General features: G+C 37.9%; 1 protein-coding gene across 3 annotated transcripts; it reads left to right on the forward strand.

Annotated features, from left to right (window-relative positions):
• Window positions 1–23576, forward strand: Slmap (Sarcolemma associated protein). Of its 3 annotated transcripts, none has more exons than XM_076121359.1 (14): window positions 1–46; window positions 366–649; window positions 7466–7582; window positions 11375–11515; window positions 12825–12959; window positions 13243–13461; window positions 13852–14001; window positions 15211–15312; window positions 15820–15972; window positions 16269–16362; window positions 16515–16640; window positions 17408–17514; window positions 20845–21066; window positions 21219–23576. In XM_076121359.1, the coding sequence occupies exons 2-14, from the start codon at window positions 458–460 to the stop codon at window positions 21960–21962; spliced, it is 2502 nt and encodes an 833-aa protein (XP_075977474.1). In that variant the 5' UTR covers window positions 1–46; window positions 366–457; the 3' UTR covers window positions 21963–23576. The 3 variants fall into 3 exon arrangements, with proteins under 3 accessions (XP_075977474.1, XP_075977477.1, XP_075977476.1); XM_076121362.1 differs by having other exon boundaries at window positions 16533–16640; XM_076121361.1 differs by having other exon boundaries at window positions 32–46; window positions 177–649.
• The last annotated feature ends 378 nt before the right edge of the window (window positions 23577–23954 follow it).

The raw sequence follows: 23954 nt of genomic DNA on the forward strand, positions 1-23954 counted from the left end.
AAACTCTATTTCAACAAAACAAATGTCCGAATCGTGCGCCCATTTCGTAAGTTCCTCAAATGTTAATTTTGATTGACGCCCTGAAAATAGTATATTTCTACAATATAGAACCACACGTGAACTGTTTTTGATATACAATAATAGTTAATAGCTAGTTTTTAATAAATTTATTCCAGGTTTTAATTTTTGTACATCACCAATACCTACGTAGACGAAAGGAATCAAGTTTCATAAATAATGGTGTTTGCATAATTACTGCGATATTTAGAACATATTATCAATTATATCGTTTTGACTTCATTTAGTTCGAAACAGTGCTTGGCCCCCAAAATGGCAGTGATCAGTGTTCACCTTTCACCTTGCAGCAAGTGAATAGATTTCGGTTTCGATCATCGATGTGTTACTCGTTAAATCTCGTACGAGGCACGGATGCTGACTCTGAGGAGCAGTGTGTGCGATGGTGATAGCAAAGAGCAAGAAAGTTAAACCAATCATGAATAATACTATTAAAAATATGGATTACAACTGGACACCTGGTCCAGATCTACCAAATAACCAGGAAGGCGGTATACCGAGGGCGATCTTCATTCCTCACTCGAATTCACTGGCGTTTGATGAAAGACGCGTAACATTGGAGCAACCAGTTAAGGTAAATTTTAATTATTATATATTGGATAAGGTAGGCAATAATAATCTGTAGGCTGTAGTCAACTAAGTTGTTGACATGACATGTCATCTGAGAGTTACCCTCTCTGATGTGGTATGTGTGAGGTCTAAACAACCGTGTGTGTTTATTAGATAGCAGTAATTAGAGTGTTCATGTCAGATGGTGTGACTTGGCAGGATATGATTTGCACAGCAACATGTATAATGCTTTATCATGAAGAGTTGCTTTGTAGCTAACCTGTACTACACTTGTGGGTGTATAGATTATCACAAATACAATATTTATTCATTATTTCCCCCTTTTATCAGTACATATTTGTACTTGTTATTGTATGAATAGGTTTGGCTGTGTATACTTTTAATAAACAGTTGAACATTATCTTACATAGCCTTATAATTGACTTTATAACACCATACACATACAAATTATGCTTAAAAGGCATTGCAAAATTTATGTCACAACCACACTGATTGCCTTATATAAAAATGTTTTAAATATGGAATGTAACATATATGGATCATTACTGTTATTTCATAATGATCTGTAAACTATGGCCAAAATTTTGCTCAGAACTAGGTGTCAATAAGTCTGTTGTAACTATTGCAAGGTTGAACTGTTACTCTTAGCATGTTAATATGAAATGTTTCTTAATTTTATTATTATTTCATTGTGAAATGTGTTAAAAACTTCCCTAAGTATACATTTTTTAAATAAAATAATATGCATTAAAAAAGTAAATGAATCCAATAAGACAGCACATTTATGAGGAGTATCTGTTGGAAGCAAATTTCCAATAATTTTGGTCATACATAACTTCAGAGTAAAATTGATATAAAGTCACTAAACTGACGTACAAGGGAAGTAGATAAAGACTTATTATTTGTTAACACATGCAAGTTAATTAAAAAACAAACAACTGGTCTAATTTGTAAATATGAGTAGTATATGTAAGCTTTACACCATTTCTTAAGTAATGCATATGGAATGCACAATTTGTTATGCATTAATTCATTATATTCAGTGATGCATCATAGTTATAGACAATTAGCATACATGCCATGGACTATGGTGTTCATCAAACACAAGGATTCATTAATACCTGAATTTAACATCTGCATGGTATCTACAAGTTGGCACTAATTAAAAAAAAAAAAAAAACATTTATTACCAGTCTAATATTACAAAATTATGCTTATAACTATGACAACCCCAATAGGCACAGCCTGTATCGGGGGAAATTTGCTGTAAAAACGAATTTATTTCTACATATTATTGCAAATGTGCCACTTGCACAGATAAAACTCTTTGTCTTTCCTACCTAGAGATGATTGGATTTGTATACAACAAAATACATTTTTGTACCTATCAGTCTGATAAAAAAAGCTATCTTTACTAAAGTATATATCTTTGTTACAGTATTCTTTCTTGCCCTGTTTTAGTTAGGGATTATTCTCAATACTCTTAATCTATTTCTCAACTATGATAACAACTTTTATCTGGATAAGGAATGTTATTTTTAACATTTATCTTAGGTTTGTTTGCAACATTTGACAATGTGGAGCAAATATAAAACAGCATATGAAACCATGAATGTAAAATTTTGACAGTTTGTTATCAGCCCACATGTAATTATTACTGTCAGTAAAAATATCAAGGACAAAAATTGTTACAATAAAAAAAATATAATTGCAGATATTTTTTTATAATTTAAACAGGGCTTGTAGATTTATAGTTTGTTAGTTTAATAAACACCAATATTAATTTTTTGGTTGTTAAAATACCCAGGAGTAATTTTTACTAATACCACACACATATTTCACTCATTCAATAAGTTTAAAAAGTAAAACTCCTAAAGATGTTCTGTCAAACAGTGCCAAATAAAAATACCTACTAGTCTTCAGTATTAGTTTGTACAATGTAAATCCTATCTAAAAATAATATCAGCCTACTAATAGTTTTGTACTTACCACAGGTGGAAGCCAAAAATTCTTTACATTGCTTCAATCTATGCATTCAACTACTATAAAAACTATCTTGTTATCAGTATTAGAAATCCTACATTGAAAAAATGCCTTATTTTTTAAAAGAAATGTACTGGTTCAAAAGTTTGGTGGCTCAAACTTATGCAGTCCAATTTATTTGACTGAACAAAAAAGTTTGTTTGTTCTGGTAAAATTCATTTGCTTTGTTCAATTTATTTTAAATTTGGCTTTATAGAGATTATACCATTGTATTATGGACAACAAAATCTTTTAGAATAAAACATTCCACAAAATTGTTTATCTGTATATGCATATAATAAATAAGTCACTTCAATATTTAATAGACTAGACTGAAGTTATATATTATTCATCGTACCTAATAACATTTCATATTTAAGAGTGTACAAAAAATGTAACAATAAGAAAAGTAAAAAAAAAAACTCATTCACTAAATTCGCGATAACAACGCGTTAGCTTAATGTGCGTGAATGGAAACCTTATATTGGGTTTCCATTCACCTTCTGGCATAGCAGCTGCTGGTAAACGAGAGCGACTAGGTAACTACTACACGAAATCCTCCTCATGGGGCCCTTAGAATTAAGTCAGTCGTGTTTTACGACCGCCAGGTTTTGCTGTAGCCTTTAGGTAGGCAGTTTTTCAGAAAGTTACAATATTTTTTCCGAAACGGAATCAAGAATTGTCGATATTAAAAAAATGCTTCTACATCAATCAAGCGCTAAGTATAACATCTTAACTAAGTTCTTTTGTTCAAGACGATCGTCTAAATAAAACGCAATTGACAATCGCAGCACACTCGTATCACGCATTTATCCATAATTGAGTTTGTATGCAGTCCAGGCGTGGTCGTCAGTGAGCGGGAATATGTGCGACCACGAGTCCATGACTGACTCACCGTGACCCCAGCCCCGAGGTGCTTGAGACGATCACAATTGTGCATTGGCAATTAAATTTAATGAGATTAAATTGTGCTATTTTAGACTACGCATCTGCTACCGCGCTCTAAGGAAGTCCACACTTATCAGTTTTATATTTGTACTAAAAGCTTTAAACTAATGCTGCTCCATTACAAGACTGCGGCCCCGCATACAGTTGTGGTTAACATATAGCAAGACTCTTCATGTACCTAATTAATCCAGTATAACAACGACATCCTCAATACCGCGCTGGAAATATCCTATTTGATTCTGTTTTACCGTGTCGAGCTTCTTGCAATACGTAATTTGTAAGAAGGTTGAAATCAGTGCTAGAGAATCGTTGTAATCTAAAATACAGGCCTCATTTCCAAAACTGTCATAAATACTGCTCTAACAATAAGCCTTTCCAGCTCACTGAACTTTATGCTATTCCTTATTGACCCATCTCAATAGCTCCATGTGTATTAAATAGATGCCATCAAAAACATTCTGTAAAAACCTCAAGTCTCGCCGTAAAAAGTGGTGAGATCTATACAATACCAAGTCGATTAATCTATTTAGTCTCTACTTAAAGGACCTTCTGTCTTAAGTTATTACGTATGTTATTATCATGCCAATTTAAAAAAAAATACCTTTAAAACAAATAGACCGACCTGGCCATCGCATGATTTGATTATTAGTATGTATCACACTACACAGCACGACGAGAAGTTAATGCTCCTGAAATGTTAATGGCGAATTTGTGTTTTCTTGCGATGACCAAGTCGATCTATTTGTTTTAAAGGTATTTTTTTTTAATTGGCATGATAATAACATACGTAATAACTTAAGACAGAAGGTCCTTTAAGTAGAGACTAAATAGATTAATCGACTTGGTATTGTATAGATCTCACCACTTTTTACGGCGAGACTTGAGGTTTTTACAGAATGTTTTTGATGGCATCTCACTTCTTTTTGTAGAGCGAACATAAGTCCAATTTGTATGGAAAGACGTTTTTTTTTCATAATTCAACATATTTTCCTATGGGAATGTTGTTAAGTTTCATGGGCTAATCACCTTTACCCACCCTTTACCCCCTCCCGTTATGCCTCATATAGTAGGTACCTATTTATTTTATTTTCTACAGTAATCAATTATTATTACTGTGTAATGAATTATCATTAACTGCAAATATAACCTTGTAATCTTATACATTTATATAGGATTACAAAGTTATTGTTGCAGTTGGTGTATTTAAAAAACTGGATCGAAATTAAAAAATATTAGATTTTTCCCATGATTAAGACACTAAATCCTATTTGTATTCTAAATTTTAAGCTTCTAAGTCTGCTAGAAGTACCTTAGACTTTTGATGATCGGTGAGTCAGTGAGTCAGTGAATCAGTGAGTGACAAAATTCAAAATTTTAACAAGTTGTCATTCTTAAACTACTGGTTCAAATTGACTGAAATTTTAAATATACCGTGTTTATACAATTACTGATTAGTTGCTGAAAATCCAGGCTTCCTGTTTTATCCACAACGAAATTATAGGGGTGTCAAAAATAGCCCGAATTGCTTCGAGAAAAGGATGTTACGGCCGTGCCGCTTTTTTTTTGCTCGACTTGCGGGGGCACTTCCGTGCCCCCAGATTAATAGCAACAGTTAAACAGTCGTAATTATTCGTGCATGGGTATGAGCGTTGATGCCTGACTCATTGTTTGTAATTTTTATCCGTCTGACCAATAAAATTGATTCATATTGAAAGCTGTGATTGCGGGGTCGAAGGTAAACGATTTAATAACAGCGAGGGCCCTTAAGGAGTAATAAAGGAAAAGTACCATTGAATAAATACGTGTTCCTGATACGAGATAATGAATAATGTATTGTTTAATATCTGTGCTACTCACATTACCCGGTTAACAATAAATGCGTAATGAATTGTGAGAAACTTTCTGCGATGTCTAAATACACGCATTCGTTGGGTTGTTATTTAAGAAAATTGTGTTTGTGCGTATCTGGAGAACTTGAGCGTTTACTTGGCAGTAAAATTTTCTTTCTATTTGCGACTTCATTAATAAGATAATAGAGTAAAAAACGTAATTAGTTCGCTATGTTATAATGAGCTAAGACTTTGTAGTTAATGTCTTGGAAGCCTATCAGTCAAACGAGCCGAGTAATGAACGCGAATCAATAACCTATAACTGGTGCGTGCATCTGAGTGGTTATGTTATGGATGTAATAATGCAAACATCATGTGAATTAATTATACAACACACTCGTTTGCACACACGCTTGACAGGAGACTACGTTTTTGTAATACCTGTCCAGTTCTTAGCCTTGACGAACTGATTGAGGTGCATACTGCATAGTGCATAAGCTAAATATTTTCCTCCCTTCTAAGTGGCGCTAATATACTTAACTATATTATTATTCAATATGTATTATATTTTAGATAGACTTTTGTCAGAGTCAGTTAGTATTCGACGGTTATTTCCCAATGTCGTTGAAGGCACATTGTTACCTTCTGGCATTATAAGTTCCTTATACAATTTTTGAACTTCTATTTTATGCATTTTCAATACCTATTTGGTTTATTTGAGCCAACAGACCATTGACTACGAAATATTGTCACATTTTTATATTTTTGTGTACACAATCTTCAACGCAACGTTATGCAAGTAATAAATCCTATTTCACACACACCGGTAACATTGAAAACAGTTTCCAGAGCTTTGCACAGCAAGGGGTATATCGTGAGAACATCCAATTAGTATGAAAAAGGGGGAAAACACTATAAGTTGATAGTTAACACGCGCTGAGGGACTAAACATAGGTGTGGCTTTAATCACTGAAGATAAATAAATCTCTCCGTGTTTAACTTCACGCACTTTTATCTCCAGTAAAAGTGATATAGACAGGTGTTGCGTAGCGTCGCTTTACGACATGCCATGGGTCGGGTTTACGCTCGTAATAAGCTGCGGTGACAACAGATTGGAACTGAACAATAGCTAGTATCAAAGTTCCATAGTATGTTTTTAAATTGCGCACCATATGGTCCGCGAAACAGAGGCCTGGTTATTATAAAAACTCGCCGGTTCACTATTCGCTGTTTTGGTCCATCACAATAGATAAGCGGTGACAGATAAGTTGTTGCTAGTCGCCTACGACTATTGCATAACCCGTTTCCTTAGTTGAGTTTACAAGCAACTTTCACGGGACAATGAGTGCTGATGTATTTTCGACTATGAGTTCGTTAGGTTCCTAATACTTCCTAACTATTTATAAGAAAAACAAAACTAAATATACCGCACTACATAACTGTTTGTTATGTGATTTTTTTTATTGGACATTGTATATTGGACTTTTCTAAGAACAAGAAACATTTGTAAAATAAGCGGCCGAGGTCGATTTCCAAAACAATCGTGACATAATATGGAGTGACACAACTAGGAGGCAAACTACTTTAATTTCCTTATTTAACACAATCTCCCTTTAGAATTGAGAACAACTGTTCCTATTGTAACTTTTCCAAAATTATGCTTAGGACGGTGACACTTGACTGTTCAACGTTTCATTAAACATTCATTGCACGCAGTTTGACCCTTATTTTCTACGCTCCTGGACGACGTGTTTCCATCAAATAAGAACACAAATGTACTTTGTCTTTTCATTGTTAGTACTAGAACCACAACTCTTGTGTACGGTTGCTACTTACAAGTATCCTACATTTTAGGAATGTTTACTACAATGCCTCGTTAATTTGCGTTGCTTACGTAGCAACGCCTGGCAAGGCTGACTATATTGGCAAACTAATCCAGTGGTGCTCAATTTTGGCTGAAATTATCTTATATTTTCTGATTTCATGATTTTAAAGATATTGACATATGTGTAACATTACAGATTGGACGCAACGTGTATCGGACGACGCCGAGCCCAACGAACACAATATTCGAATGCAGAGTGCTGTCTCGTCACCATGCCACGCTCTATTACGACAAGGGCCACTTTTACCTTGTGGTGAGTCCAGCAAATTGTTACCTACCGACTTTAACTATTGTTGCTTACATTGCTGTAGCTAGCCGCTATCGGCGAACACTATTATTATATCCGTCGACCATACGCCGTAACTAAAATGGGTAAGTAGTATATATCGTGGGGAAGATAGCTTTATTGGTCAAGGCTGTTTCCAAAAGAATATAATTTTTCTTGTTTTGTCACAAGCTCCATAAATAGTGTTGTTTGTTCCTAGTTTTAATTTGTATGTAACAATGTCGCGCCAACATAAAAAAGATCTTTGAGTTGATAGCACTGCGATATTTGAATACATGTTGTCGGCGAAACTAAAGAATTTGCTGTATATTGATAAAAACAATTCAAATCCGTCCTGTAGCTGTTGAGATCACTTGAAACAATAGAACAAAGGAACCACCTCTTTATAGTAGTACTGTAGATTGATCAATTGTCGTCAGTCAAGTTTGCAAAGTTCTTTCCATAACAGTACCCATTAATGCGAAACTGCGCCAGTCAGAGAGTTCGCTATGGTTATTATTACTTCTATCGAGGGCAACTGGCAGTGGTTCATGATCTTATTGAATTGTACACCGACATTTACTCGATAATATAAATTTTGTTATGGTTTCTATATTTGAAGAAAAAAGAGCGTCTACACGAGTTCCAATTCACAGTAATTTAGGTCCGTGCGTGGTCTTCTTTTTTTGCCCAATTAGGCGTAAGATATTTTATGGAGACAGTTCTGTACGGTCTAGCCCAAATTCTTTAGAACAGGTTAGGAATAAATCCTATTAGTTATTTTTGTATCTACCGTATTATTGAATAGTTGGTGCACTGGAATGATTCTCCAACTAGGACAATTGGATTTATGTGACATAAGCAAGCGGCCGCGGTTTTGCTCGTGCTTAAATTAGCATACTTAAACAGCGTAAAACAGATATACACGATTCTCCGTTTCCTCTTACGCTAACCTTAATGTTTTGTGAAAATTCTGTTAACAATAGTACAAAGTAAATTAAGAACAATGCGTGAATTGTTCTTATAATAGCCAGTAAATGTATTCATTCATATCTACTCGTACTCGTACGTTAGCGTTTGGTCTGTAAACATTCTTAGCTGTATTATTGTGTTTAGGTAACATCGGTAACAGGGCCAAATCCAAAATGGTGATAGGATTATTGCGAGCGATACGAAGAGTTGGAATCAACCCACATACGATGTTATGAAAGAACCTTGTGCTTGTTACGTGTTAAGGCCTAGTATTTCGAGTAGTCGGCTCCTCTCGGCTCTCACCATATCCGCCCACGAGCGATTTCTACGAGCGCCCGGCGCTCGCTCGTCTTCATGCTAATTCCGTTTTACCGAACTGTGGCTTCGGTTTTAGAGGTTGTTTGCCTACAAACGTTTGATTGTTCGCGTAACGTTGATCGTTGCCTCGTAAAATCCACAATAAGTAGTGAAGAATGAAGACACTAAGGTTGATCGTAACCTCGATAACACGCTGCGTTCGCTGCTTTACATGAACGAGGAAAATTGATATTTGCAGCCGTAAGTAATGATGGTATGACTGCAATTTATTGTACAGTTCTAGAGTACATTTTTTACTATACAAACACTAGAATCGAGTGGAAGCATTTGTCTCATGTACACAATAAGATGATAATCTTTAATAAGTAATTAATTTACCGCCAGAACGGAAGTATCTCTAGTTCCGTTCTCCTTGTAACAAAAAAGGAAGGTAAAGGTAATGTTTGCAACACATAACACAATGTCTATGTATGCTTGTAAAAAATAAGTTTCGAATAACCTTCATTTAACTGCTTCACATTAAAACAATACTTGAAGTCTTCTAATATTGTTACTGCCGTTTTCCTAGTTTGTATTAAAATTCAGCATTTGTATAAATATTGAAGGATGAATGGTGATGTAAGGTCACATAAATTGGTACATACCAACTAATAAACCACTGAGCAGTTCTGAGTTTCGGAGGGCACTTTATAAGTTGACCCAATTGTGGCCAATGAAGACGATACTGGCCAAGGCATGTCAAAGGCCTTCGGGTGGCGTTTAGCATGCAATATGAAATAACTGTACTAAAAAAAAGGAGATCATATCTAGACCCTTATAAGTCTTTTACCCTGTACTAAGAAATATTTAAACGCATCGTGAGGAATTCTCAAACTGAACGCACGAATATATTTAAATGTAAAATTAGATGAAACATATTGTAAACCTTACTTGTCTATGTATGGTATGTTAATTTTTAGAACGGGTTCTCTCGTACCAGTTATGCTTTAATTTATTAATGCTTAGTATTTTAGTTTATCACCCTTACGGAATCTAGATAAATTAGTTGTAGTATGAAGTTGTGTGAAATACACCCACGTTTTGCCATTTATAATGACGTGTGACAGGGCGGGAGCCTATTGCCTTATTATGGGTATGTTACCAAACTTCGGGCAAACAATTGAGGATATTCTAATAGAAATTTAAAAAATCCAATAGCATTTGGTGTGACTCGGGAATTGTAACCCAGATCCATTGATAGGCAGTCGAATAACTACTGACGGAAACATAGAGCCGGTTAAAATGATAATTAGATGTAAACTTAGAAATGCCATAAATAAATTAAAATAGTTGAGTGTATTATTCAGTGCGGTGTTTTAAAGGTAAAGTGTGCCGAATGTGGATGTCTGTGTGACATGCCGACGTTTTTGTATTGCTCTTGAATATTCTTTCCCATTCCTTTTTTACCGTTGGTTACTTGTTACGTTAATGTGTCTGTTTATTAACAAATAAGTCTACATTAGCTGTGGATATTGAAGTTTTATATAAAGATATATTATAGATGCACACTACACAACGGCAACGATTTTTATAACATTTCTTGAAAAAAATATTTCGTTCGTGTAATTAGAAATAGTAGCGAGTTGTGTACCATTTCTATGTATTTATTAAAAGAAATCGTATTTGGATTTTCGTGTTACCTTAATCTTAGTTTTCGACGGATGTAAAGTTGAACTAGACCTGGAAAAAACATGTATTTAAATATAGTCTTATTTGTTTTTTGTAGAAGTCGAACGCACAGTGCTCCTTTGCAGTGGTATAATTACAAATGAGTTCTATATTGCATATTATTCTAAGGAGATACAATCCATACTATTCCATACTAATATTATAAATGCGAAAGTAACTCTGTCTGTCTGTCTGTCTGTCTGTCGGTCTGTCTGTCTGTCTGTCTGTCTGCTACTCTATCACGTCTAAAGTACTGAACCAATTTGCATGAAATTTGGTATGGAGATATTTTGATACCCGAGAAAGGACATAGGCTTCTTTTTACCCCGGGAAAATGACGCATTTTCCGGGAAAATTCAGAAAATTCAACGAAATCGCGACAAATCAATATTATAATGACATTGAATTAACAAAATTCCGTTGCCATGGCAACTGTTTTAATGGCGAATATACCTTAACGCGACTTCGTTATAATAAGAGATATAAATAATTTTGAGAATATTTTTCGTGAAAAAAAAGCATATTTTATATCATCACGCTACGACCAATAGGAGCAGAGTACGTAACAGTAAAAAGTGTTACAAAAACATGGAAAATTCTGACCCATTCTCTCTTATGTGACGCAAGCGAAGTTGCGCGGGTCAGCTAGTAACGAATAATTGCAACGAACGTTACGAGTCTACTACGATGATATTTGGCAGTTAAAACACGCGCTTGTTTATAAACATTACAATCCAGTGCTGTAAGGTATTCGCGAAAACATGATTGTTTGTTTGTTTACAGGACAATCAGAGCAGCAATGGCACATTCATCAACAACAACCGTTGCTCTATATCTAAGGAACAAGAGCCGCATGAAGTGTTCTCCGGTGACGTGGTACAATTTGGCATACCGGTCGTGGAAAATGCCGGCAATTCTGAAAAGGTACACTTTTTTTACACTTCAGTGGTGAGCTTTGGGTGGTTCAGAACACCTGTTGCTCGATATCGTTTGCCGCAAACGTGAATCAATTTGATGTATAAATTATTGCGGTCGATGCAAGCTGTTGTCAAGCAATGAGTTTAACAGTTACGTTCAACAGCTGTCTTTACAATGGTACGTAATGTACTTGTTGCAGCTTTTTATTATTATTTACTTTATACAAGTATCATCAGTATCTTGATATTCAGGTATTAATAATAAGATTCTTAATATCACGTCATCATATTATTTTTCTATGTCGTATTTTCCCATCTAAATAAAACTTGTATAAAGTAGTAAAACCAGTTTGATCGACTTGTGATCTTTGATATATTTCCAGTATTATGTTTTATAAATTAGAAATGTGTAATATATTTCGTCGTAACAATATGTGTCTTATCTCTTATTTTTTGTTTTTGAAAATTATTGTGTTGCATATTTTCTAGTTTATAGTGATATGCAACTGTTTATACAAACATAAAGAATACCAGATAATTACGTTAGCCGTATATTATAGTTTATCACTTTGTTTGCTTTAATTATAAATTTAATTTGTCTAACTTAATATATTTGACAACAATTAATAGGACGATAAATTTTTGGAAGCTTATAATAACGTCCTTTTGAAAGACACTGCGAAATGTTGTAACTTTTAAATATGTAAACAAGGTGTCACATATTTTAACTATTTCATGAATATTACTAAATATGTGACAAACTATTGTTCATTATTTAGTTGCTGGATTGTAGTAATTAGTTCTATGTTACACGAAATCTTTGTTAGACCAAGCCACTTGTGCGATTCAACTATACAACCGCGTAAAGGTCAATGACCGATGATCTCTGATCTTTAATGCCAATAATTAATTACACAATGCCTTTAGATTTTTATTTTATATTTCATTAAAATGGTAAAGTCGATTTAAAAATCAGGTGTACAGTTTGATAAATTTAAAGAGTGAATAAACATTGGTTGTGTTTAATTTACAATAATTATATCACTACGTATACGAGTGTATACGTGCACGAACGAGTTGTGACCCCAAAGAGGGCCTTTTCAAAGCCCTATGAAGGGCTTTGAAAAGCCTACAGTCAATATTCACGATCTATTAATTTCGATAAGTAGAAATATGAATAGGCAAAATTATCAGAAAAAGAGAGAACTAAAACATTATGGTGTTTTATTTTATTGTGTTATTAAATGATTATATTGTTTAAAAAATTTCACTGGAGCTAAAAATATTTTATTAATAAGGTGTTATCTTTGTTCCAGAATACGTTCCCGCCAGTGGTTGCCCTGCTCAAGCTGTATCACCCCGATGGCAAGGAGGCGAAACTTTCCTTTAATCCTACGATGACCACGCCGCTGCATCTCAAAGAACTGTATCAGCTCAATAACTTTGTACAGGCAAGTCCTTTTTAAATACTACTTAAAAACTTTTCTTAACCCTGTCGCAACTACCTTTTTAAGTTGCAATCGGGTTAATAAAAATGGAGAATCAGCCTGTAAAGTATCATTCATAATAAACGTAAAAGTAGTGATGAATACACATTAGAAAGACAATATTATTTTTTTATGGTGATTACCTAAAAATATTTTTCAGTGCAATATTACTTAAAATTTAGATAGGACAATGAAAAAAATGTGTAGGTGGTAATATAAGAAATATAACTCGTGTGTACTCGTGCAGGACGCGATCCAGCGCGAGGCGTCGCTGGAGGCGCGGCTGCGCACGCTGCGGGAGTGCGTGGAGCGCACGCGCGCCGAGGCGGCGGCCAGCTGGGAGCTGTTCGTGGGCGAGCAGCGCCTGCTCATGCGCGTGCACACGCTCGAGACCATGCTGGCCGTGGGCAAGCAGCCCGACCACCACCAGCTGGCGCAGCTGCTCAGCGACAAGCGGAACTACCAGGTGCGCACCTGACTGACTCATCCGACTCTGAGGGCCTCACTTTAGGCGATACGTGTACACAGTGGTTAACGTACTCATCTCGCCGCAATAACCGTAGCACCGCGCCTGGCGGGCTCGAATCCCTCCTGGGTCAAATATTTGTGTGACGAGCACGAGTATTTGTTCTGAGCCTGGTTGTAACTTTATCTATATAAGTATGTATCTAGAAGTATAAAAGTATGTTTATCTCTGCTTGGTTTGGAGTCAGATAAGCGTGTGTGAGTTGTCCCAAAATATTTATTAATTATAAAATGTCCGTTTATGGGATCATTATATTGATATTTCGTAAGATTCGACGAGATGGTATAGTAGCTCACCCATGTGCTAACTCATTGCGGCGGCGTGTTGCAGGAGGTGGCGCAGGAGAGCCTGCGCGTGGCGCACGAGCAGCGCCTGGCGCTGGAGGAGACGCTGGAGCGGCGCAGTCGCGAGGTGTCGGCGCTGCACCAGCACAACTATACGCTGCGCCTCACCGCCAACAACGCGCTCGCCGAGCTACAGGTCACACACACGCACCTGCCGCCATTTCATACCCTAAGTTAATATTGAAATGTCATGTTGCCAAACCGCGCCACGTGAGTTAGGTGACATGCATTTCAATATTAACTAAGGATACGTAGCCAGCGACGCCGCCATGGCGTCCTTTTGTGACAGGGCTCTAACTTGCCTATATTGTAGGTCAAATAGAACATATTAAACATGTTTGAAATTCACTTTACTCTACACCCATTTAAACAAAAAAAAATCATAGCCAAATTCAATTATCAAAAACTTATGTGTCTTGCATAATTTGCAATAACATTTTTGGTGTTACAGAATAATGACCATATTAGGAGTAAACAATGCACATTTCAAAATATTTATCATATTCAAACTATCTATAAATCTAATTTATGCAACACGACAACATAGATTACATACAGAATACTTGTTAAATGGCAGGTTGAGTAACAACTTTTATCTATACAAATGAGCTGTCACCTTTCGAAACAATATTAACTGTTTAGTTGTTTCCACCGTGATAGATGTAGGCCATTGCTTGTTATATTGTCTTTGGAACTTAGTCAATGTTCAACAAGTATTTGACTTCGTTCATTCATAAAGAACTAAACTAAAACCTTACTTTACTGAATAATTTCTCGTCATTGAGTACCGTTGCTATGTTTAGCTAAAATGTACTCACATCATATTTTTTTAGAACTATATTATTGATTGGTGACAAATATTTAAACAGGTACAATGTGTTTAATTTGACCTTGCCATGAGTGTGGGTCACAAGAAATGTTATCAAAAAGTGTACACGCAAAGGGCAAAATAGAAGCAAACCGTTTAGAGCCATATATAAATAGCATTGGTCGTATTTGCTTGTATTCGTTCGGTACACTAGGACTAATTTGTTGAGAAAAATAACAATGTAATATAGTGGTTGTTATTATATTAGGTCGGGGAAAAAGTCTTTTCGCATTATAGTATGTATGAACTTGTAATAAAATCTCTTTGGCTTCAAGATTCTCAAATGAGTACACGGTTCATTAGGTTTCTTTCAGTGGGCTCATGAGGTACCCAAATATCGAGCTATTTTGTGTAGAGAAAAGATTTTATTACAAGTTCATAGATACTATAATGCGAAAAGACTTTTTCCTCGACCTAATAGATATGGTGTGTAGAAGGAACGGTGGTTGTGATAAGTCGTGTGTATGTGTATTGCAGAAGCTGGCAGCGCGGTGTGAGCGCAAGATGTGTGCGGCGCGGGTCGCCATCGCCGCGGCCGAGGAGCGCGAGCTCGCCGTCCGGAACCATCTCCCACTTGCTGTAAATATCTTTTGTACAACAACTATACAACATTTTGTAGTAATATCGTTGAAAATTGTTAAAATATAACTTAACTTGAAATCGTTTGTTGAAATGTTGAAAAATAAAATGTTCTAAATCGTGGTATTACATAAGATGTTAGGATAGTCTTTCTCATCCCACCACTGGGCCAAGACCCCCTCACCTCATAATATCTATTCTTCTACATGGAATTATTCTCGTAGGATATAATTTTGATCTATTTTCAATATTTCTTTATGTTTGTTTATTTGTATAAGATACCACTTTATTCGTTTTTTGACGACGACGACGCCGATATTTTTAAAATTTGCGTTGTCTGAAACTATCTGATATTTTTTACTAGTTAACTAAGACACGTTACTATTATTACAAATTCAAATTCAAATTCTTTATTGCTCTCATGCATATTGCTTAGGTTTTTTACATCTCGATATATTGCTAAGGTTTTTTTTACGATCTGTTGTAATAATACGTGTATAATTTCAGTATTCAGTACAAAACGGTGAGGCGAAGATGTTAGTGGTGAGCACGGACAGCAACAAGCTGGCGGAGGCCAAGCGTGGCGGGTCGCTGGAGGACGCCGTCAGGGCACTGCCCGACTACATCAAACTGTTACTGCCGCAACATCTGCTCAATAAGGTAACCTTTTCTACGCAACGTGCTTTTTTCATTGCAACGTAATTATAGTGATCCGTAGAAATATGTTTTTTAACCTTAAAACAGCTTATTTGGTTGATTTTTAACCTTTTAACATAAACAAAAGAATATCCTTTGCAGGTCCGTCTGATCAATATCATATTACGACATTTTACCATGAACGTAGCTGTTATTGTATAAAATTGTTTGTGTGTAATACTTTAATGTGTGTTCCCCATGTTTAAAGATTCAATTTTGAGATTTTTTTTGACTATATAACGGGCTTTATTTTTGTCCAGGTGGGCATCAAGGCCATATCTGCGGAAGGAAAGTCTGCCAAGGAGTTCGAACTAATATTGAAAAAGAATAATATATATAATTCAGAAAGCAAAGGTAATTGAAACAACTTTTAATATAACTTATTATTTATTTTCTATAAATTTGTACATCACGCCTTTTATATTTGAAGGAGAAGGCAGAGATGTATGAAAATGCTATAAAATAGTAACGTTTTTATATCTTTCTTTTTATCAAAAACACTTAAGGTAACATGGACTTAACAGAAAAGCAACATACCGAAGAGAGTGAAGAGAGTGCGAGTAGCGGTGAAGAGAAGAGCGGTGAGCCTGACTCGTGTACTGACGACGAGAAACAGTCACGACTTAACCACGGTCAGTATGAACTGTGAAGTTAGTCTCCCGACATTTGTCGATGCGGAATCGGCTAACGCCGGTTAAAAAAGCCTTTATGTTTGCGAAATAAGAGTGTTATTAATACCATTCGCATCGGCTCAGCACGGAGGACGCGTCGCCACGGATGACCGTCGTTATGCCAAGTAGTGTAGTGATACGCACTCGGCTTAAGCTGATTCCGCGTCGATAAATGTGGGGAGACCTTTAGTCTATCTGTCTTTAATTCACTTCTACTCACTTATTAGTATAAGCTCCTTCCTCAACGCCACTGCGACGATGTTATGTGACTGTCTAGTTAGGTTTCCTTTCAAACTTACTGTATTCCACGGTCGTAGGCCAGTTCCTGCTTTCGTCTACCTTCCGTCTTCACGATTAATCCATTTGACCAATAGACCCACATAGTTTTTCCATCCTATTGCCAATTACCACTAACCAAATTACAAACTACTACTTAAACTACATCGACATTCAACTATACTGGAACTACTTTCAAGTGCTAATTGTTAATGTAACAGCTTCCACTCTTGCTAAGCTACACTGATGAGATGGATTTACATCAATATCATTGTTTTATTAACAAGTGACACGCACAAACAATTATTGTCATTTCTATACATAATGTATCGCCACTATTAAATAGATATTACCTCTAAGGCACTGTTGAACGTCGTACGCTACTTGTTTATGTTTATAAATGATTGAATGTAGAATAATGTAGATAATAATAATAATATGTATTGTTGTAGAACCTGGTCACGAGGTGGAATGTTCGAGCCCACTGGACGGCGAGCTGCGTCCCGACAACAATGCCAACTCCACATACAGCGAGCCCAGTACTAGAGAGGAATCACCTGTAAGTAACGATTTTAAACTCTTGCGACTTGTACACATAATACATCTTCTATTTTTCGTATGGTTAGTGGTCAACCTAGTGTCAAAGTTGTTCAAGCCGCCCGAAGGCCAACCGGGACCGACTTTTTTACGTGCCCTCCGAAGCACGGAGACACCCAGATCAAATACCACTATGCAGTCACCTATCTATGGAATGACCGCGCCAAAGTTTGCTTAACCCACAGATCGTTTACCGACCAGTGAGCGCAACTGACTATATTTTAATGTAACGGTTCATAAGCGCGATTGAAAATTAAGGTTAAAGTACCTGGTGACGGACTACGGTCGATGTAATTCGATCGAAACGTCGGGTAAAGAAATAAGTTATTCTAAACTTTTAATTTTCGATCGCGCTTAAGACCCGTTACATTATAATATCACCTGTAAGTACTTAGTCTCTACTACCTACTCTCTTTCTTTAGTCAAAATTCGTTAACAAAGAATTATTTCCGTATTTTATTTTGTTATACGGCGCAGGGATACCAAATTCTATGTATAATCCATGTGGTAGTACTTTATTGTTCCAAAACAATTTCCAGTCACTCCATGGATCATTCGTTTTTGTTGAACTATACTTTACATTGGACCACTAGGTTTCTACTTACGTGTGCATACTTTATATTTCGTTTTCTTGTTGTTTCGTATACGTGAAGTTTTGAAAACGAAAGTCTGTATATCTCCTAGTTATTCCTAGAAACAAAATCTATTAATTTTTTAATACTTGATCGTTCCTGGAATTAATTTGTTTATTGAGAGACTTCGTGTAGCATAGCATTGCCTTTCTTGTTATTAGTTAAAAGCCAGCTTAAAGTTTGACCAATTTTTTCCCACATAACCAGTGCAAAGCACACCTTTTCTCTATTCGTCTTCTTTTGAGTTTTTTTTATTGTAGTTGCATATTTTTGTTAAGCTTATGACCAGTCCTTACTAACCGGTCAAATAAAACTTACTTTTCTAACATTTCGTTTGGGGAAAAGAAAAGACCAAGATGTATAAATATTCGTATATTTTTTTGATTAATGTTATAGGTATTTTTGTCGGTTGTCTGTTCTATTTAATGTCTAAGAATCCTGATACATTCGGGTCGGAATTTAATCTAATCAGATACAAAGTAGTTTTTCTGCGAACCCATCGTAACACATTTGGAAGTCACAGTTAATCGATACTAGTTATCAAACTCATGATTACAAAATCGATCTATTTGGTCTGTTATTGAATTATCGTCTATATTCACGGCGCGTATTATTCAACAAAAACGTTATTAAGTACAAAATGTCGACTAATTAAACTACTATGAGTCGTGAAAGTGCGAAAACCAAAAATCTATCTAGACATATGATAGTTATCAAACATGCCTACAGGTTGTACCGAACACCTTCAAGCTCAATTGGCGAGTCTGTGATACTGATAGTTGTATCATATGTAGTTTGAAAGTAATGTGCTTCTATAACCACCAGCTCGCATATTAAACAAGCGAGTATAACCTAGACTTGTACCGTTTATTATTGTATCATAGATTGGTTAATTAGTCTTTCCTACTATTCCTACAATATCTTTCTTCGGTAATAGCTTGTTACTGAGACTACGGTACTGTGGTTGATGCACCGACCTCTAGAGTTATACGTCCATTGACCAATATCCATTTTCTCAAAGGATTGTTAGCATTCGATCCGACTTCAGGCCGTGATTGTCAAATTAAATTTGTTATAAAGACACATCTAAATTGTTCTTAAAGACACAAACAAGGTTTTAGAGACTTTTTGAAACAGTTCGGAGACCGTCAAATGCTTAGTTTCATGATGACGTATGTGCAAAGTAACGTTGATATGCAATGTTTTCTTATTATTCATAATATTAGTTTCAACTGTTTTTATAGAAAAATGTTAAAATTAAAAGCATAAATCAGACAGTGCAGTCGTAAATGTAATATGTATTTGGGATGTCTACTTGTTTTTTAAAAGAAATCGCTGCTTAACGATTGTTATTGCACGAAAATGAATGCATGACATGCATTTGTTAAAACTTTCAGTAGTGCTGGCCTCGGCTGAGACTTATTCGACCCTGACACAACTGTAGTGAATCATTGTCGGGAATCTTCTCGACTAATGTTGCGATGACGCTCGTTTTCGTCGAACTAGTGTTGTTGTCTTTTTGCTATTAGTTGTTTGTAGCGTGTGACGAATTCGACTATGTCAGCGTTACAATTACTTCTGGACAAAGGTTGTTGACAATATTGGCACTTCGTTAAATACACAAATAGAATAAAATATTGTACTACTCTTTTATAACCGTTAGACCTCTTCATTTACTTTGTGTAGACATTAAACGTTTTCTAAATTTACAAGACCAATCACTTTACGAATGTCTTGAATTTAAAACATTCGCTTTGTGTTGCTTAAGTGCTGTATCACGTGATTGTTATTGCGATCAATGTCTTCCACGTGCGATGTTGAACATGTTTCATTTAGTCACTTTTGTCTGGTGTAACAAAAGATTTGTAAGACCCTTTTATAACGTGTAAGTATAGCAATGTACTTTGCGTCTTTGTGCGACGATATTGCGCATCTCTACGATTGCTTTAGATGTTTGGTTAGTTTCGGTTGCTTGAAGTTCATTACTTGACTAGAAATAATCTGAAAATTTCGCCGGTTCTTAGAGGAAGTTGCTGCAATTTCAACATTATTGTATTCAGTACGTGGAAATAATTATACAATTATGTTGCAAATAAATCCTGCGTGTACCTGTGCAACATTTTTAATATTTGCTTGAAAGGGCGGTGTACGATACGAGCATATTATTATGTATGTTAATGCACAATTTCACGGCGCGGTGGGTTCGTGCGATGCTTTGTTCTTTATTGCGAGTTGCGCGGTGGCCGGTGAGTCAAGCATCCGCCCGCTGACCGCCGCCGCCTCGCCCCGCCCACTGATCATGTTCAAACCTCCCTCCCTGTCGCTTCACACTGAGAAGGCGCTAAAGACGCATGCACCTGTGCAGAAAAGCGGTATACATTTCTTAGCGTCAAACGTTTTTTGTTCCATACAGAGGTTATTTTGCTACCACCGCAGCATCGATGACACCGAGGACTTCGACTACAATTATTTTTCGTTAGAAATGAAACTAAAAATCAGCGATTGTCCTTTTGGCACGAGACGAAAGCATAACATGAACAGAAATCACAAAGACCTATGCTGTCAATACTGGTCTCGTAGTATTAGGGAACTTAGATCACCACCTAGGAATAAATAAAAGACGGATAGCACAGTACAGAACGTATTTTATTATCGTGCAGAGCAAGGCCGGCGTGGAGTACGCGAACATCCTGCGCGTGATGGCGGGGCTCAACGAGGAGATCAAGGTGCTGCGCGAGCGCCTGAGCGCCGCCAGCGCCGACAACGAGCAGCTGCGCGCCGCGCGCGACGACCTGCTCGCCGCGCAGCCCGACGAGCGCGACGTGCCGGCGCTCGAGCTCGACGACGCCGCCACCTACCGCGCGCGCATCGCCGACCTGCAGGTACGTGCCTCATCCATCCATCACACCTCATCCAGTCACACGAGCCCAGGCGCTCGATTTTAGATAGTGATTTGAAAGATCCATTATTATACTAAAATATGGTATATTATCGATTACTTAGGTAATTTATTATATGAATTATTAAATTTTAGGCTCAACTCACCCTTTCGACCGTCGCCGAGGAGGCGAACTTAGCCAAAATTCAGCGATTAGCCACGAGCGCGGCGGAGATGCAGGCCGAGCTCGCCTTCCGACCGACGCGCGCCGACGTCGACGACCTCACCGCCGTCGTGGGCAAGCTCCGCGCGGACCTCCTCGCCCGCGAGCAACAGATCGAACGACTTCGGGCTTCCACCGTCCGCGAGAGGAGCACGCTCGACAAGGCCGTCGAGACCGGCGGCTCGCTCGAGGACCTGCGCCGCCCCGACGACGACGACTCGGCCACCGAGCGGAGCATCGACACCGGCAAGATCTCCGCCGAGATCGACGAGATGTTCCGCCTCGACTACGAGGACGACGAGGAGGAGACCGACTCGGCCGTCACCGAGATCAACCGGGACGAGGACGCCGGCTCGGCGCCGCCGCCCAGCGAGCCGGGCTCGGCGGCGGCGGACGAGGCGGGCGCGGCGGGCGGCGCGGGCTCGTTCGTGCGCCTGGACGACGGCTCGCGCCTGCAGGTGACGCTGCAGAACGGCTCGCTGCACGCGCTGGAGGAGGAGCTGGTGCGCGCCAAGGAGCGCTGGGCCGAGGTGTGCGCCGAGCGCGCGCGGCTGGCGGCGCAGCTGGCCGTGCTGCAGCACAAGCCCGCGCGCCTGGCGCCGCGCCACGTGCTGGCGCTGGCCGTGCCGCTGCTGGCGGCGTGCCTGTACTACATCCTGCTGCCGCACGTGTCCTGATGGACCGCCACGTGGGAGCCGCCCGGGTTCGCGTAGCCCCGGCGAGCCGCCACACGCCGCACGCGAGCGCGCGCCGGACGAGACTCGCGTTCGCGTTCTTTGCTCACTCTCCCGGTATCCTCTGTGACTTCGAGTATGTCCGAACGGGCCTCTGTGTTTTCGAACGTTTCGACTCGAGCCGGCCCCTCCGCTGCCGATACCTCATTTGAAATATTATCCGCGCTTCTCGTTTACGATCGCCGGCCGAGGGTTTCGGTATATTTATGGTTAGGATAATTTAGATTATTATGTATATTATTACGATAGAGTCGGTTTATTGTGCACCCTCGGTCCCGACGCGAGCGCGGGTCGACGTGCAGAACCAAGTAGCGGGAGCTTGTGTCCAAGTGCCATTTGCTAGCGTGGGGCGTCGCGACGCCGCGAGAGTCGGTGCACGTTGTTATCGCATGAGTGTATATAACTTATTATTGTTTCTGTAAAAATTGTCAGTATCGTATCGATATAGTATAAATTGATTGTTGATATCTGCCATAATAAATAACTGTACATTTTAAATTTTAAGGCCTAACGACTGTCCTAAGTTATAGTAATTATTGTTGTATGGAAGCTATCGAAATTCTCAGCCGAGCGACATTTGGTGACTACTCGAATCAGCTGATTTCCCTTGTTGAATATTTTAGGTATATGATATATTGATAGTGTGTTCATCTTTTTATTATAATATATACGGTCGGGTCGTGTCGCGCTCGCGGGCCGCAGCAGAGCCTCACATGTCACATTGTCACATCGCTTCGGGAGCTAAACATATCATTGTTAGGTTTACATGGTGTGGGCATTTATTCGTCGACGGGCACGGACGTTAGGTTTCTTCGAAAGGTTTGCATTTTTCTAGTCTTTAGAGTCGACGTAGAGTTGGTTTCATGATATTACGCGCTCCTGCGTTTTTTTACAAATTTTGAGCTTATTTACAAGTTATTCTAACTCCTGTGTCGCGGGACGCATTTATACGCGCAGCTCCGATTTTCTGCATTGTTTTGACATATTACGTAGCAATGAAGCATTTTAGTTGATGAACGTCGGCGAGTTACGGCTGACGTTACGTGCGTGTAGACTTCTGTTTTCGTTTTAATATAATTTGTGCCACTTCAGTTTGTGTTGAGTAACATTTGAGTGTATTGTTGAGCGATAGAGTGTGGTGTATGTAGTGAGACGCATCTCAGTTCAAAGCTCGCGCATCCGCGAGGCAGTTCAGTTCACGGTCGACCCTCGAGATCGCTTAGCTCTGTGATGTGAAGGCCAATAGATAATTTTGTAACAAACATTGTAACTAATGATTGAATAATTATATCCTTAGATTATTATAACTCTACCACGTTGAAGTCCACTGTCTATAAATATTTATTATTTTAATTGTTGCACTGATTTTTGTTATGTTCAATGTTTTATTTTGTGTTTAAACCACCTTATTGTAAATAGATCGTATCTTATACTCGTTCTTATGTTTAGTTTCATGCTGTCGAAGACTTTATGTTGTATTTTATTGAGTAAAATTAATATGCATTCAATGTGGATGTACTGATAAATTTATTGGAAATAATATTGATTTGTTTAAAACATTGTTTTTTTTACCCTAGTCTCTAAAAGTTAGGAAAATATCCGTTTGCGTCATAGCATTGTCCGAATTTAAACTATTTCTCACAGTATTAATTGCTCATAAACAAGTGTGTTGTCGGTATAATGTAGTAAAGCTACGGTGCGCCGGTAGGTATGACGCGGTCACAAATAATAGGCTGACTAACGAGATACGTAACTGGACGAGTACGACACACGATTCTATTTATAACGCATACGAAAGCAACACTGATTTTGTTACTTTATTCATTGCCGCGTAATACAACACAGCCATGCTTTATTAACAAATGATGCTGCGTGGCTTTGTTCATTCGTATCATGTTTCTGAAATAGCTCTGAATTACCTACCACTTCATAAAA

Source organism: Anticarsia gemmatalis, chromosome 13, assembly GCF_050436995.1.
Source record: "Anticarsia gemmatalis isolate Benzon Research Colony breed Stoneville strain chromosome 13, ilAntGemm2 primary, whole genome shotgun sequence".
Taxonomy (NCBI): domain Eukaryota; kingdom Metazoa; phylum Arthropoda; class Insecta; order Lepidoptera; family Erebidae; genus Anticarsia; species Anticarsia gemmatalis.

Coding starts and splice junctions, on each gene's coding strand:
- Slmap (XM_076121359.1), top strand. CDS start 458: ATGGTGATAGCAAAGAGCAAGAAAGTTAAACCAATCATGAATAATACT. Junction 15,313..15,819: donor GGAACCATCTCCCACTTGCT/GTAAATATCTTT, acceptor GTATAATTTCAG/TATTCAGTACAAAACGGTGA. Junction 17,515..20,844: donor GTACTAGAGAGGAATCACCT/GTAAGTAACGAT, acceptor ATTATCGTGCAG/AGCAAGGCCGGCGTGGAGTA.